Genomic DNA, 17,691 nt, shown 5'->3' on the forward strand with positions numbered 1-17,691 from the left:
CAGCATGTAATCTTTAATCGGTCGGGGGGGAGGAAAGTCAGAATATTTTTGCCCAAATACCTACAAAGCTAATGACTTTCCCATCAGCCTGAGCTTCACTTTGTGTTTAGTGCTAATTTGAATGTGCTAACATGCTAAATAAAATGCAGAACTTTGTCAACATTCCGCCCACTAAACATTAGCATGTTAGCATTTAACTCAAAGCTGTGCAGTACACCCTCACAGAGCCACTAGCGTGACTAGACTCCTGGTCTTGTTGCGTATTCGTGTCCCTTTATGCATGGAAATATTCAATGTGTATGTTTGTGAAAAAAATTGTGTCCCCAACACTTTGACAACACTGACGGGGAATACAAATTTCCATGCAAATGCCTTCTCATGTCTACAGCGATACAGCGGCTACTGAAATGGGAGAAGGCTGCGGAAATGAGAGGGGCCCATTATTGTAGTACTTCAGATGCCATATTAATTTGTATTCTGATGTTGACGCTGTCTAATTAAGTCTGGTCTGCATAAAAGGAACGCTGCAGTATGCACATGGCATGGACGCTAACTGCTAATTACAACACAGTGATTTTGTCTGTGAATACAAAATGATCATTTTCACTGCCCCCTGCTCAAGCCATCAATCAACTTGTCAAAACAACAGCCATAATCAGAGTTTGATAACTAGGAGACTAGCTGGGAGGGAACCAGGACTATTACAATGTTTTAATGAAAAAAGAGATAGGAGCAGGGTTCTCGACAAGGGAATTTAACTGTCGTGTCTCACCTCACACGTCCTCTTACTCTAACTGTGTGAAAGTAGCCTACAGTGTGAGGCTGACAGGCTCTAAAAGGTAGACATGGTCCTACTCTGTGTTCTTGCTGAATCCCTGTCTCCAAGGTAAAATGATGTAAATAGGATGAAACCAGCTGGCCCTCGTATCCCATCGACGATGCACTTTTTTTTTTGCGTCTTTAGGTCTCACAGCCACTTGTACGGGAACTGCAGCGCAATTTCCCACTGTGCCGATGGCAGAGAGCCCTGCATGAGGGTGCCTCAGTTGAACTGAAAAAAATGTGAATTGCTCTCATCTCAAATGATACGATGTTCAGTGTCGATTATAGCATCAGGTGTCCGTCCTCGTCTTCCTGCGTCGGCACCCCTGCTTTCCCTCTGTTTCTCTTCAGCGCTGCCTTCTTACATCTCTCATCCCACTCACATTTTCACAGCCTTTTTATTTGCCTTTTTTTGTTCCTGAGTGTTTTGACGTCAGCCAGTTTGAACTGAGAGCCAACATGTAAAGCGGTGAATATAAACACAACTGTCTGCTCTCGTCATTTTAGAAGGAATGGTGGTGCACAAAAACAAATGAAAGGGAACTGAGTGCACTCCAGCCATAACAGATGAAAGTTGTGCAACATTAGTCAGTCAGGAAATGTTTGACTGGAATTTATTTTGATTCTACTCTGCTTTTCTACCTTGATGATGGGAGTCTTGAGGAAAAACACTGACAAGACCGCAACAGCGACCGATGAGATTCACAAAGAATCTTGAAGTAAGTTGAAGAAATATTTTTGCACCACTTTTTTTCAACATAAGTGGATTTCCGCTGCACAGTATAGGAACTGCACTCTCCTCCCTCCATCTACAGATTCGTGAAGCTGGAGAAGCTTTCACAGACTGCTCCACAAGTCTGTTGACAGAAAGCTGATGACAGTCAATAAGGGTCTTTATTTTTTGGAGATGATGCAGACGTACCGCTCTGTGGAACAGGGATGGAGGACTCTGGGTAAACATCAAACTGTCTTCATGTTTATAGGCTGCAGCTTTCCACCTACTCTAACCACATCATCATGATGCAAACAAATTTAGAGAATGGTAAAGCAGTATAACATAATTAAACTGACTAGTTTCATACTGTTCATTCAAGTGTGTGGTCATTTTGGAGGCTGTAGTTTATTGTGCTGCTGAACTGTCTTTATACAGAGAGATGTTTCTGTTATTTAACCTGCATACATTGATATAAATGGGGTGGACAAAATAGTAAAAATAAACACCTGTCAGTATAACTCTAAGAACAGCACTACCAACGGCAGCTTCCAGAATAATAATAAAGTTGAATTAATACCTCTTTAAAACACATTAAACTAAAACTGGCCTAGCCACCTGGTACAAAGCAATAGTGGGCAGCATTTCACCTCGGTCATCAGTTAAAAAAACAAACAGCAATCCAAGCAAACAAGCACATTGCTGAATAAATGTCGGTGATAGACATCTGTGTGTTGGTGCCACTGACTGGGGGTCTAAATCCAAAGGGTCAGAAACAAGAAAACGACCCACACCTTCATCTATTCCTGCCGGAAGGAGAGCAGTCGGCAGTGGGAGACCTCAGTGCTAGGATTCACAGCGGGCTGGTGGAGCGCTGGGTCTAACCTGTGTAACGGCAGCTACAGAAGGTTTGCTGATCCTGCGGGGGAGTCAGGGCAGTCCCCTGAGGTCAGATTCCCGGTGTTGAATTTGAGCTAATTTCTAACCGGGCGTAGCTGCAGCACGCTCTGCTCCCAGAAAAGCAGTCTCTCTGCGATCGGGAGGATGAGGCGAGGGTGGGAGTGATTTTCTTGTTTCTGCCACTTTAGATTTATTCCAATTAACTAACTTTCCCACCGTACACGGACCATGGATTCATTATTGACAAGCCCTCCGTGCAGTTCTACTTCTTCCTTCTCGTGACCCAATCGGTTAGCATGCTAATTTCAGTAGATATTTCTGCACCAAAACTGTGACCTTTTTACATTTTGTTGATAATGTTGGTTCATTTTTTTACATTTTAAACTAAAATTCAGGCCATAACTTAGACATTGCACCTTTAAGCTACAGTCACAATCAGTTTTATTGCCATGTACGTTACACATACAAGGAATTTGGCTTGGTGATTGGTGCGTGACAATAAACAGTAAACAATAGTAAACAATATTAAAAGACATAATTTAAAAATAGAAAATATTAAAATTTGCAAAAACAATATGATAAATATACAAACAAACAAACAAATTAAGAATATCTTAGCTAGGCGATGATATGAACAGAGTAGATAGCAGCGGCAGCAGCAGCCTGCAGCGTATGGTACAGCTTTCTAGTTGGATTGGATCTAGCTGTTAGCTGTGACAGCAGAATTGCACCCTGCTGCTGCTGCCCATTCAAAATAAAGAAAACCAACACAACCGTGTGTCGGAGGTAGCCACTCACTGTCTGAGAGTGTCTCAACATACGCGTTCTACAAATCAAAGACAACACACCTCAAACGCTGGCGGTCACCAGCTAAGCATCATCCTGCTGCTTATATTGTTTCCGCCTGCAGTTATACACACACAGGGATTCTCTGAAACAACAACTTTCAGTGTTTGTCATTTTCAGCACCGGGGCACTTTAAACTTAATACAAGCCTCTCCCATTCTGAGCCACCCTCCCCGATTAATAACACAACAGTGCCCTGACTCTCTTTCTCTCTCTTTGTGTTCGTTCTTGCTGTTGGCTCCAGTTAACAATCCGTATTTTCTTAAACTTTAGGGTTTGTTTTGTTTTTAACTGGAGAGAAAAATAATGCGTGCTTTATGCCTGAATGCTCCATCGTCACAGTTCTGTGATCAGGAGGCATGGCCAATTTAACAAAAAACATGTTTTAATTTAATAAGCCATTAAACATCTTCTAACCCAAACACAATCATTTTGATTTCCAGCTCTTTCAATAACTCTTTTTTTCTGAAAGTACGAAGAGCTGTTGCTTTCATCTTGAGATCTATTTATTTTATTTTTCATTTTCTGACGGCTGCCCACTTTGTTGATTCATGTGTGCCATTTTTCATGACTGGGCAGCTATGAATATTTGTTCTGCTTAAAGTGTTTTTTGAGAGGTCACATTGGGTTCTTTGAAAAACAAGGTGAAAACACAAATAACAGCTCAGAGCAGATGCAAAATGAAAGGCTAACACTTCAGGCCTATATAAGTCTAACTTTTCAACGGGCTGCGATTTTTGACATCTTTTATTAAACCACATCTATTTTTTAACAAATGAAAAGCAGATGGTAATGTTTAAACTTCAGAATTTTCCGATGCCATTTCAGTACCTGATGAATAGATCCCACGCTCGACCAAAAAGAGCTTTCAGCATCAGTCTTCTTCCTCTCGTGGCTTCTTCTCCACAAAACCATTCAAACTGGCAGAGAGAACGCAACAGTTTTTCTGTTTTTCTCACAGATATATCATTACTGACCTGAAGTCCCTTTTGCAAAGTGTCAACTTTAGAATTTGAACACCTAAAACCTTCAGTGGTAATGATCCCGTTCTTCCAGTGGCAGCAGGATGCAATAATGTTCTGCTTGATCTACTTTCAGTGTTGCTCTAATGGATAGGGATAGTATCGGGAAATCAAACCTCTGAGCAGTGGCGGAAGAACACGGCCCAACAAGATGGGATAGTGGTTGTATGTTATGTTATCCTCTAGGGATTTTGAACTCCCCCACATCCTGTTTCTTGATGTCCATTTTGTGCTGCTTGAAAAACATAGAAACTGTCAATGAAGGGAAGTAAGAATTAAACCGTATCCTGCGCCTGACCCCTACAACTTTATTTATAGAAGCGGCCTAATGGCCTCAGTGTGAAAGACTTTACGTGGAAATCAACAGATTCCCTTTTAAGGACATTGTGTCACATGCAGTTCACAGAGGCACAGCTGAGTAGACTCATTACAAAAATGCCTTTATCTTTAATTTAACTGTGTTAATCGTAGCCATGAGCTTTAGTCTAAAAGACAGATATCTTAATAGAAAATATCTTTTAATTTGGTCAGATATCCTTCGGATCGTAGAGGATTATTTAAATCACTCCTGTCAGAGGGTTAGTAGGAGCACATTTGTATTGACTTTTCATCTGTGAAGTCTTCAGCACCAGTGTGAGATAAAGTCAACCCAAAAGACAGCAGCTTTTTGATTTGGAATGCAGCCAGAATCGCATCTGATCTTGAGCCAGAGGGAAGTCTGCTCCATCCGTCTGTCCTAATGCCCCGCTGTGTGCATTCAAATGATCAGCCATTAACACAGCTACACCACCTCAGGGGGAGAATACACGCTAGAGTACATTGACAGGAAAAAAAAAAATCCCTATTGGCAGTTAACATTATACAGGTGGAATTTGATGCATATTTTTGTTCTTCCTCTTATTGCGTTTTGAATTTGCTATAGACAGGACAGTAAACGGCTGTTGTTAAATGGCTCGGTGAGATGTAAATTTGCTGTACTTTGATATCAGATAATCAGATCGACTGCCCGAGAGAGCATGTATTTGCCTGTGGCGTTGCTATTTGAATGAGATTTGAGTAGAACCTGCATATGTGAGGAGAATTACAAGTAACTGTGGAGCTATTGTAGTAAAGAAGTGTGATACAACAGGTTTTATTGAGGACAAACACAGGAAATGAGCTGGATCACATGTCAGGCGTGTATGGATAGATTCATGGGGACCTCTGAATAGCAATTTCTTTGCTATATTGCTAATCATTTAGTAATTGGATTACCTAATTTCCTAGCAATTCCCTCTCAGCCTTCAGCCAGCAAGTTGTCCAAAACAAGCACTGTGCTCCACTCACCTCTCTCAGGGATTAATTACATGGCCATCCACAGGAAATGATTAGCTTTGTCCATAGTCAAGCGTTACGTTTTTGCTCCCTTATGTTGTCTTTGTCCTTACACAAACCCATCCACAAGACACTGCTGTTATTAAACCTCAGACCGCCCTTCATTGCACTTAATGAAGCTCTGTGTGTTGTGTCCTTTTGAGAAGGGCAGCCATTATCTGTATTGATACAGAAATAAACTGCAAACGTTTTGAGTCACTTGATGTTTTTCTTCTTTCCTTAAATAATATAGTAAAGGATAGTATTATTCAGACACCAAATGTATTATTTACATCTGAAATAGTTTTGGCCCCAAAAGTAGAAGAATTCAATTATTAAAACTTACTTTTAGTCAATGTCCCCACAGTGTTACCGGGGAGAATATTGTTAGAACCATTTTTTCCTCATTTTGTATTAATTTTCCAGTCCAGAAACGTACAAGTGACTCTGGATCATTATTGAACCACATGGAGCTTGCGTCCAAGCAAGCACTTAGTTCCATTAGTTCTAACCCTACACTAACCTTCTATTTCTATTGTGACGTTTATAAAATGTGCGTTCCTTAAGCAACGCACCTGTTAATTATCCATCTTGTTAGTGGCTTTATTGTGCACTTGACACTGAAACAGGAACTTGTTCCTATTTAAATCTGCCCACATTATAATGCTAAGCTCATTTCTTTTACCAATGACTGGTGATTTCTTCTGTTCGTATTCAACTGTTTCAGAAGGATCTTTGTCTCCTTCTGTGCTTTCAATCGTCAGTCTGGTTGAACTACTGTATTTATTGTACAGCGTTTTGTTCTCCATGTACAAAACCCTTCATACAAAATAACATTATTTGTAAAGAGGCATTCTACAATCTTTTAATAATGCACGAAAGACGATTTGAAACAAATTGAGCATTCCTCTCAGCCATCAGACTGTAACACATCAAGCTTTTGTGGCAGGCAATCCCAAACTTTTGAACAACAGTGTACATTGCATCTAGTTCACTGCAGAGACTTACTTTGTTTCTTTCTCCTGAAACAAAATGTCCATGTTGCTACTGATGGATCAAAGCCAACCATTTTTGCTTTGCTTATTGTGATATGGCAAGGCTTAAGAGGCACAAGAGGGTTCACAAGTGTTGATGGACAGTCTCCTCCCTCACACAGAAATCAGTACGAACTCTTTCTACACCTGGTTAGATGAACAAACAAACACACAGGGTTTTGTCTTTGCTTACAATTTTCAAACTGAAAAAGGGGCTCAGGGGCTTTGGGAGGCGACGACTCAAATCAATCATCTCAACAGCCCTCACAGTCCGTTGATTAGTTTGGCACATATATGTTGGGCTCATCGATTCTCAATGGGTGTTCTTGCAGCAAATCAAGCTCAGTAATAACAGTCATTACTTTGCAAAACTTGATTGACAGTACAAAAATGAATTCTGCTATGCTTGGTTTATGAAATGTGTTCCCTCTTTTTACTGAGAGAAATCCCAATGTGCACAGGAAGTTGTCTATTTCATGCTCATGAAAGCAGAAACATGAGTTTGTTTGGAAGGAGTATAAAAAATAGAATGAGAAATTCAAGATACTACAATCTACAATTGTAGTGTTTTCATATTTTTTCTATGTGCACTGAAAAACAAACTTCGAAAGCATGGCACTCGTAGCTGTAATCTATTAGATTCAGACTCAACAAGCTTCCGAAAGCAGTTTGGTTAATATGAGCCATGCTAAACTGAAAGAGGTTTTTAAATCTATTTAAGAAAGCTCTTAAGTTGATAATAAAGAAAGATGCACATTGGTAAAAAGCTGAATGGCAAGACATCCCAGTTAGGTTTTTTGATCTCCAGCCGTGTCTCCCTTTGAGTGGAAATGTGAGTGTTGCAGGAAGCTGAGACACAAAAAAAAAATGCTGTCAAACATGGGCAGTTAAAACAGCAGGGAAGTAGACAGTATGATGGTGACAACAGTTTAAGAGCTGAAAATTGCGTGTAAAGTTTCATGCTGGGTGTTAATGGATGATGTATTATTTACCACGATGAAAAAGCTGCACTATCGTTCCAATAAGGTGGAACAAACACAAAGTGGAGAAGATAATTAGTCCCGACACATGGCAAGTTTTCTGGAGGCTTTTTTGTCAAAGGAGTTCACGGCCTTCTGCAACAAGATAAAGTGTCAAACTGTTTCCTCCTTGGATGACTCGCCTGCTCTTATCATCATGCCATATTTCACCAGTAGCCTAGAGCCGACTTTAACTGTTTTCTTTGGGATTTTTGCTCTCTGTGAGTCAGAGTTATGGTTCTGCTGGAATGCTGAGTTTCCAGGAAAGTATAAATGCTTGATGTAGCTTTTCTAAACAGAGTGGCAGCAGCTACTTTCACCCAGGTGATTGTGGAAATAAGCCGCTTCATCCGTGAAAAATCAAACATGAAAGAATTTGGATTCATAAACATAAACGGACGGGACATTGACGAGAAGAGCAACGATATGACGTGCATTGCAGAACTTAGGATTCTGATGGTCTGCTTTGCGTACATTTCACCATAGTATTGCTCACTTGTGACGGTAATATGGTGAAGAAAAAATAAAGAAAACTTCCCGCCAAAGGACCAAACAGTCAGCTTGCTGAGATTTGGGAGGTGTGCACATTGGCTCCTCTTCAACCTTTGGCTACCGATAACACCCTTCTCTGCGTAGGTTCGCCAAGACGTTTACGTGTATCTCTGCAGCCACATGATTCCAACTTTATGTTTTTTTAACATGATTTTTAACAATTAACAATTTTGTTTGCAAAAAACTATTGTTATTGGAATATATTAGATCAATAAGTTCAAAAGAAGTTAAATGGTAGGCAATGCTTTTTTAATGCAGAAATAGATCTGATCTTAATGGTGACTTTGTGAATCAATCCTTGCTGCAGTAGTTATATTATAGAGCTTTCTTTGTGTTTGAATATGCTGGTCCGTACCATACTGTGTCTGTGAGCTATGAAGTGTAAAGCTTTAAGTAGAATTTTCACACGTTGGTACTGCTGCATTGCTGTTTAACAGGGCCACGTACAAGCTTGGTAGGAGGCCAGTAGCCTTTGGAAACTCCACATTGCAAAATAATCTTATTTTTTTCCAGCCCAGTGAGTCATTGGGACTGGCTGGGTGCCCCCAAAAATGCAGCAAAAGACCCCAGACACCTATCATCCACTCCATTTCTTCACCGAAACTTTGTTTGCTGCACATATTGAATGTAGCAGAGGACTCTCACGCTTGGGTAATCAGGCAGGAAAATGAATGTGCAATTTGAATAGCAAATATGCTTAATGACGTACCTGTATTTCTTTGCATGTTTTCAGATGGGAAGGTGGAGGTGACGAAGGAGAGCCTGAAGCTCTGCACCATGGGCCCAGGAAAGGTGTTTGGAGAGCTTGCTATTCTCTACAACTGCACCAGGACCGCCACTGTCAAGAGTGAGTCTCCACAGACACCTGGAAAAACATCCAAAGTGCTCACATCATTCTGTGTTGAATGTCCACAGGTTCCCCAGGTGACGGATCATGTCACCTGTTCACACACACACACATACCCAGGTCCACTGAAATCTGCCCCCTTGGTGTGGAGGATTAGGGCTCTTTCTGCCTGTAAAACATTGTCTTGCGTTGACACAAAGAGGTTGATCAAACAGTCACTGTATAGCACAGATAGCATTGTTCCTCGGTCGTGATGAAACATTCATCGTCCCCCTCCGTGTTTCCACAACACTCCAGCCTCTTGCTAGACCCCCTGTGAGGTGCATGTCAAGGTCTGCTCTTTCATGTGTCAAGGCTCCCGCTATCAAGGACGCACAGTGGGTGAGTAGGTGGTCTATCAGAATGGTGATTTGAATAGTCAGCCTAATAGAGTAAGGAGGGGAGACAGAGAAAGGACAGGACAGATGGTGGACTGCGCAGATTTGAGACGAAACGTGTTAGAAGAGAGTGTGTCAGGATGAAATATGTGTGTTTATGTCAGGCAGGAAATAGGGAATAGCTGGAAACATGTCTTTGGATAGAATATTAAATGGACAAAATGGTGAGATAAGGTGTCACGGGTGAAAGCGTTTCTGTGCAGATGAATGCAGCTCAAAACAAGTGTCTGGGTAAGTGCTCCAGCTGGCACTTACAGTATCATAATTCAGCATAATCACTATTGGCCTGGTAAGTAATTCCACACACTGTGGGGCGGTGGATTTTTTCATGTGACCCAGGTGGGAATGATTGCATGAAGGGCAGTTGGGGTCCCTCGGGCCTGTAGACGAAAGCGAAGAAGCGCCAGTTTGAGCGTTGAGGAAACCAAGGTTGATGGTGGTGGCACTCCCCTTTCTGACCCCTTTCATGTCCTATGATCACCTACCACTGACTAGCCAACCTGGCGGAAACTCCCGACTCCCATTGCTATGGCAACGGGATCCCACAGGGAGATGAGCGAGCTCTTAAGGGATAAAATATTCCCCTTCCCACAGGCGACAGTGCGTCTGTCTTTTTCTTTTGTAAATCCTTTTGCCTGCCACCAGCCCACCGGCATGAACTTTCTTTCCCGATCTTTAGAAGTGTACGTCAGCGCTTTGCCGGTGATGTGGCAGCTTCATAAAAACTCTGCATGGAACAAATGATGTAATTGTCTACATAGGCAGAAGTGTGTTTACAGTCTAGCAGGGTCAGTGGCAGTGCCTTAGAGGGTGGTCGTCTTTTGTTTTAATGTCTGTCTTTACACAAATTCAATTTGAATTCAGCCGTGACATAGGATATTAGAAGTGACGGCTTTCAATGGAAATCATGCAACTACCTGATGAGTGTGCATGAGGGATCAGCTTCCAATCAGCTAACTTAATTTGATCTGCTCTTGGAACCCTGTAGGAGGATATATCCTCACTGTAATTTCAATATACATTGCATGGTTTCATATGCATGAATAATTACATCTCAGTAGAATTTAGATGATTAACCTGCTAATGTGGACTCCATAAAAGTGTGCCCCTCTGTCCTTTAACTGCAAAGGAAACTCAACATGTAATGACATTATTGCTAACTGTGATAATGATGAGATTATTGGAGGCTGTCTCCAATAATCACAGACAACAATGAGCCATTATGTGCAATAACTAATTTAAAGAAATTGTTTGCGGTTATGATTTGAACACAGTCAAACTGATCAAGCACACCTGAAGGCTTTACCATCACAATTTGTTTAAGTAGCTGACATAATTATGACGTTTGTTTCACTTGTGGTGCATTGTGCAACATTTTGTGATCACAAATGTTTAAAATTGGACTTGAAGTTTGAAGGTAACATGAAAACATGATTTCATTCACTCCAACAACAGTAAAATGAGCTTGAACTGTTTTAGTCTTAAAGCGCCATACCAGCATATTTTAGCCCATTAACTTTACATTAGTGCCAACTATTTCCCAAAGCATACCAAAGACTTTGGGATTTTTCATTGTTTCTTTCCTATAATCCTTCAGGCCTCATTTGGTTTCTATTCATTTCAGGACATTAAGAAAGTCACTGACTTGAAACTGGCTAGATTTTGGAAATTCATCACAGTGAGTGTCTGTCTGCTGGCTTTCCAAATCAATTTGCTCTTGCAACAATGGGATAACACGACTCTGACAATAATAAAAGCAGACACAATATTCACTGTGATTGATTGTCTATCACACACTTTATTTTCAGTTCGATGGAAGTTGTTTGTCAAACCACATTGGTATGAATAGAAACCAGATCGTCTGGAAAGAAGAAATAACCCATTTTTGAAAAATGGTTGGCAGTAATGGAATGAGCAGTATCCATGATTTATAGAAACATGCCTAATATGAAAAATTATAGATGTAGTCTATTAAATTAGAATAACATACAAGCAGAAGGCTTCGTAAAACAAACAAATAACACACTAAATCAATAATACAGGTTTCATTATCAAAATGTTTCAAAAACACTTTGATTTGGACAATTTGTGTGCAGAAATGTGCAATTTTTTGTCCAGTTACACAATTCTAATAAGACAAAGTTGCAAGCTCTTCAAAGTAATACGAGGATTGATTGAATTTGTTTTAATTCTTGCACATCATACAAATCCCCGGAGGGACTGACAAAGATATTTGCTTTTCACCAACCCCCCTCCTTTTCAGCCTTTAGGGGATTTCACGTGTGAGCACTTGCTTGGACTCTCCCAAGAGAAATGGATCCTGTAAAGTAAGCCCTGACTTGAGCATTTTGAGTAGCGCATTGTCTCCAACAAGCTCCACCAATCAATATGTTGTGTTTAGTTTCAGAATACAGACACTTAAGTGCAGAGTTGTGGACACATTTGGGATTTGGCTTTGCCAGTTCTGGCAAATGAGGTGGGATTTCATATGCAGCCTGAGAGAAAAATGTTCCCCTTGCCATCAAATTCACATCAGATCATTTTCACATGATAACAATTGGGAGGATGCTGGCTGACGATTAGAGAATAAGAAAGGGGTAGGAGTGAGACAAAAGAGAGAGCTGGACAGCAGTGACAACAAAATGAGGGACCCACCTCAAGGGAAGCAGGACAAAATTGGTATTTTTATTTTGTCTGCAGACTGACGGACAGTAGCCTTCTGCTAAAAATATTCTTTTATAGCATCAAAATGTCACTGTTTCATGAAGACTGAGACAGCATAACAGGATGCAATTCAGCATGGTGGGGCATGAAGCTGTGCAGCAGTCGACTGTAGTGAGCATCACTGCGCCACATGACAACAGCAGGAAAGCAAGAATTTTTATATTGTTGTTGTGACTCAGGCTTTTGTTTGGAAAAAAGCTTTAACTTTAGAGTGCAAGAATATATTTGCAAACTTCAAAAATATTGGTAAAAAGGTTTAACTCGGCTAATAGCAACCATTGTATTATTTTTCTTGATTCTTTGTTTTGTATATTAAATGTCAAAAAATAGAGAACAATGGCTGTAACAATTTTCTGCCGCCCACAGTGATGTCTTCAAATGTTTCATTTGTTTTACAGCTAACAGTCAAAAACCCAAAGATATTTAGTTTACAGTGATGCAAAACAGAGAAAAGCAGCAAATCCTCACATTGGAGAAGTTGTGACTACCTGTAGGTACTGTCTGGCATTTTTGATTGAAAAATGACCTAATCAAATAACCAATTAACATAGCTGCAGATTACATTTATTGATTGATTTAACAAATAAATAATGTCAGAACTACACCATAAATATGCTCAAACACTATGTACTTTACTCTGCAGGCTCTGTAGTTCCATCTAAATTTGCCAACAAGCTGTCATCTCTGTTAAACATACTTGCTCTAAATATGAACCAATCACAAGCACAGTCTGCAGATGTGGCCCTTATTAAACATTCTACACTATAAATATAGACCTTTTGACATCTTAAATTTGTTTTTCTTCTATAGCTTCTAAATCTCAAGGTCTGTATTTTTTAAAAAGTGGACCAACAAAGGTTTTTGTTGTTTCAACAGTAAAAGTAAACAGTAAAAAGGTATCCTCACATTAAAATATTGTCTTTTTTATTATTAGCAAATAAAATAGAAAATTAAGAAACACATTATGGCTCTAACAAATATGATACCAGAACGTGTCACACACAAATAAGCGTATTGTTTATTCATAGGAGCACCAAACAAGTGTCGGGAATCCTGACATTGTTTTTGGACTCGTCCTCTCTTAGAGGGTGAGGCCACTGCCAGTCACTACTAACATAATCAGTCAGACTGATTATCAGTGTGCTCCATCTTAATGACAGTGGTTGTAAAGCAGTCTCAGACGTCTCTGCAGAAACTCAGCAGAGCTCTCAGTTGCACATGCATATGAATACTTAAACATGCACTAAATTGTATTTTGGAATAAAAACAATGTCATAATTCACGTTGAAAAGTACTTTGACATTTAAAGGGGGATCCAGATGAGGTGGGGGGCAGCGTGCGTTTGACAGGAAATCCTATTCAGCTCTACCCATCAAGTATACTGTAACAGTACACACACACAACCACACACACTCATTTCACACTCATTTCACACACATATTTCTCACTTTGGGTGACAGAGACTGTTACTCACTCTCTCTCAAACGCACACATACACACACACACACACACACAGCAAATGTTATATCGTGCAGTCAGGTTTTACAAGTATTTATTTTCGTGATGCTCAATGTCCCAATATGGGTTGGCCACTTTTTACACTGGCACGCCATCGCTGTCATACTCACATGTAATTTTGAGAATTAGGCTCCAGCTGTTCATAGTAGTCTGTTGGGGGGGGGGGGGGGGGGGGGGGGGGGGGGGAATCTAATGGAAAATGCTAGTAGTTGGCTGGAAACTAAATGAGAGCTTTTGCATGGCAAGCTATAGTTTTTTGCCCACCAAACAAGTCGAAATGGAGTTTGTTATTTCTTATATTTTGACAATGTATTGCAGTCACTCCCAAAGGAGAATACGTGTTCCCCAGTGGGTTCCTCTGCAGCCAAAGTGACTCAACTCATTAGCAATTACAATTTACCAAAAAGATATAGCCACATATCTGTGTTTAGAAGGAAAATAAACACACAAATAACGTTATAAACTGGTGCGATGCTAATATATATTTTCAGCCACAATAACCAAAAAACAGTTATAATAGAACCCCTCAGTTGTGACCATACAGTAACACCATGGTGCAATTGAGAATGCATTAAAAGTAGTTACCAAGTGTGCAAAGAAGTCTAAATAAATAGCAGAATGATTGAAACATCCGGCTTCTGCCACTCTAACTTGACCAAGGCTGCTGAAAAGGGGGAAAAAAGAGACTGAGCCTAAACATCAACATTTCCAGGATCACCACGTCTTGCAGAAAGATCAAATTTGACATAATTACCTGTATGAAAAAAACATCCAGTTTAAAATATATTTACAGGTGGTCGATGAAAGGTTACATCAGACTTGAAAGGTTGGGAATCGCTGATGTACTGGTTCTAATGTATAAATGTATTAGATGCATATTAATGCCAACCAGTCCTTGCATAAACGTTATATACTTCAGAGATTTATCTCCAATCGACATTTCCTTTCTCTTATGATTACTTTTATTTGACATTTATTATCTCCTAATTAATATAGTTGGCAGCCATCCAAGCCATGACGGAAGCTGTCTTTTAGGATTAAAGGCTTTCTGTTTATGAGGGTACATGTTAAGCAGTGGGACTTTGCAACATGCAGCATTGTCTCATGAATATAGAGCCCTAAAAGCTGTACTGCCAGTAGTTTAAGGCCTGTTTACATATCGTCTTTATCTTTGTCTCACAGCTTGATCTGAAATAACATCCACCTGGTAACAGCACATTAGATGGTGGTGGCTCGTATTGTGTTAAAATGACGTGGAATGGAAAGTCAACGAGGATCCTTTGTTGGGGTGGACACACCAATTGTCTGGTCAATAGAAATGTGTTTTAATCAAAGTTGGCGTACAGAGGAGGTCGGGGTGGATGGATGGGGCAGACATGGGACTTTTACCCAGTAAACCAAATTTAAAGCTGTTACGGGGAACTTTCATTTTGTGTAGATTTTGGCTGCCCCTCCGGACAAAGTGTGTTCCCAAGCAACAGAGTCCCTTTGGAAAACCGTAACAGCAACAGGGTCTAACCGTCAGCTCAGTCCTGGTTCTAGTTCTTCTACGCCTCCCTTCCCTCCAGTGGGCCCAGCAATACTGTCTCAGCTCTCCTCCTCCCGCTGGAGTCTCAACTGCATGTTGAATGCGGTAGCAAAGCCAGATCTGGGTCTCTCCACAGCGGGCTGGTCGCTGCCGGAGGCCCCGTTGGAGTCTGAGCTGAGATCATGTTGTTTATCCCCACTGCATTCATTCCTGTGATCTTTACCTACTGAATGTTAGGAGCTTTAGTAAGCACCCTCAAACACCATCTAGACAGCACCTGACAGCGAGCACAAGCCCAGTGCTTGAGCGTCAGTATCCCTTCACACACACACACACACACACACACACACACACACACACACACACACACGTTACTAAAAAAAGCACTTGGTATCATGGAATCACAGAAAGAAAATTAAACCTCAGCAGCAGCATTGTCCTGGAGACTTCTGGAGAATGGCTCTTGTGACAGAGTGATAGCTCAGCTGTTTAAAACCCTTCCTTCCGGGGGATTGAGCAAACAGTCGTCTTTCTAATCAATCTGAGAGAGGAAAATGTGCATGCCCAGTGTGTGTAAATGTGTGAGCGTGTGTGTAGTAGGCTACGTCTGCTCAGTCTCAGGAATCACCCTGTTCCCAGTGAACCTTGTTTTGGCAGAACTAGATAAGTAACAGGTATGACTCCTAGGAGAACCAGACACCAAGTTATTAAACATTATGACTGGTGGAGAATGGTGCCCTTTGCTGGGGACTCTGTTGTGTTTATACAATAAAACATGCTGATTGTATGGCTGTCAGTGTACCATCCTAGTCTCGTGCACTTGAACTCCCAAAGTAAAGCAAATCATACTATTTAGAAAACAACGTTTCTTTAACATTTTCACATGACTTGATAATGAAATATGAGATTGCCTCCAGCCTTTCTTTGACCAGTATGCAGTATGATTCCTCAACATCAGTACCTAGTCATGGCCTCCTCTCACTCTTGGGGACTCTCATGTTGAATCTGGCGCAGAATACCAAGCCCCGGCTGTTTGCCTCGCCAGCAGAGAAAAACAGCAGCTTTTTTATACAATTTGTGTACAGTAAGATTAAAATAAAGTGAGTGCAGAATATAAAAGCACCCTCCAAACAAAAGGCATTATTTCTGTGCTTTTTGAAACCCAGAATGAGCACTTTCACTTTGCACTTGAAATATGCCTATGAATTCAGCTGAATATTAGAACGCCGACACAGCTATGTGTCCTCCATAATGATACAAGTTTTGCATGTCAACGAAGGAAATACCGTATATTGGAGCAAATGTTGTCTTACATTCATTCTAATTAGCAACCGTTAGCCACTATGTAACCCACATTTAACATTTAAGCAAAAAGCATTATTTAGCTGATGATATAATGCAAGCATAAGCATTAGTTTGCTGAAACGCTTTGCAGCAGTTTGCCTCTTTTTTTCTGTTCCTGCAGAACATTTATAAGCTGAGTATATGCTGTCTGTATATAATCAGCTGGACATGTTTTCTAGCAGCATGAAGTTTAAATGCAGCCTGGTGGGCAGCCTCATTCTAGCTATCTGTATCTACGAGTAGCCAGCTACGTTATTCGGTAATTCGGTGGTGCTAAAAAAATATAGATAAAAGAAATTAGTGACAGCACCGGCAGAACCCCACAGTAAGTGTTTCTGCAATCCAAAACATTAGCGTCAGGTTGTGTAGTAATCTTTTTAAATGTGAGGCTTTATGATACATTCTAGTTACAGATATATGAAAAAGTAAATGTCAAATTTTGAAAGACCTGGGGAACACTTAATGTTTTTTTAATTTCAGATTTTTATATGTAATATAAAAACTCACATAAGACACATTTGTAATTTGCCAGCTTCTTTCCATCTTTGCTTATTTTCATTGATGTACAATAACGCTAGTGCTATGTAGCTATAATTCATAAAGGTGTGTATGTATATATACAAGTGCAGTGTAGTAAGTGAGAGAAGAGCCACATTTGCTGAAGATGGTACACATTGTACTGTTGAGACAATTGACAGATGGCTCAGAGAGTAATATACTGGATATTTAAGTATGCTAAGAATATTAATTGCATATAATGAATATCTTGGAGATTCAAAACCACTGCAGCTCTTAAGATAAATTACAAATTATTCTCTTTGTTGTGAACCAAAGGTGGTTGTGTGTGGAACCTGAGCACCATTATTAGGCCGGGCTGTGAAGAGTTGGAGATAAGGGCTCTTTGAATCAGAAAAGCTAGCGAGTGCACTCTTAACAAGAAGCACAGAGGAACCATCTATTCTGCTGCTGCAGGCTACTCAACACAATTAGAGAGGCAACCAAGAGCTGGGAAATGAGAGATTGATGGACATGC

General features: G+C 40.4%; 1 protein-coding gene across 2 annotated transcripts in view; it reads left to right on the forward strand.

The window, feature by feature from the left end:
• LOC137880118 (cGMP-dependent protein kinase 1) overlaps positions 1-17,691 on the forward strand; it is an 84,064-nt gene that overhangs the window by 21,668 nt on the left and 44,705 nt on the right. For both annotated transcript variants that reach the window (XM_068721267.1, XM_068721259.1), the window contains exon 3: positions 8,994-9,107. In XM_068721267.1, the coding sequence (XP_068577368.1) occupies positions 8,994-9,107 (114 nt within the window). The remainder of the gene's footprint in view (positions 1-8,993; positions 9,108-17,691) is intronic.

This window comes from Cebidichthys violaceus, unplaced genomic scaffold (genome assembly GCF_023349555.1).
Source record: "Cebidichthys violaceus isolate CVI_PGR_0920_01 unplaced genomic scaffold, fCebVio1.0.p SCAF_10, whole genome shotgun sequence".
Taxonomy (NCBI): domain Eukaryota; kingdom Metazoa; phylum Chordata; class Actinopteri; order Perciformes; family Stichaeidae; genus Cebidichthys; species Cebidichthys violaceus.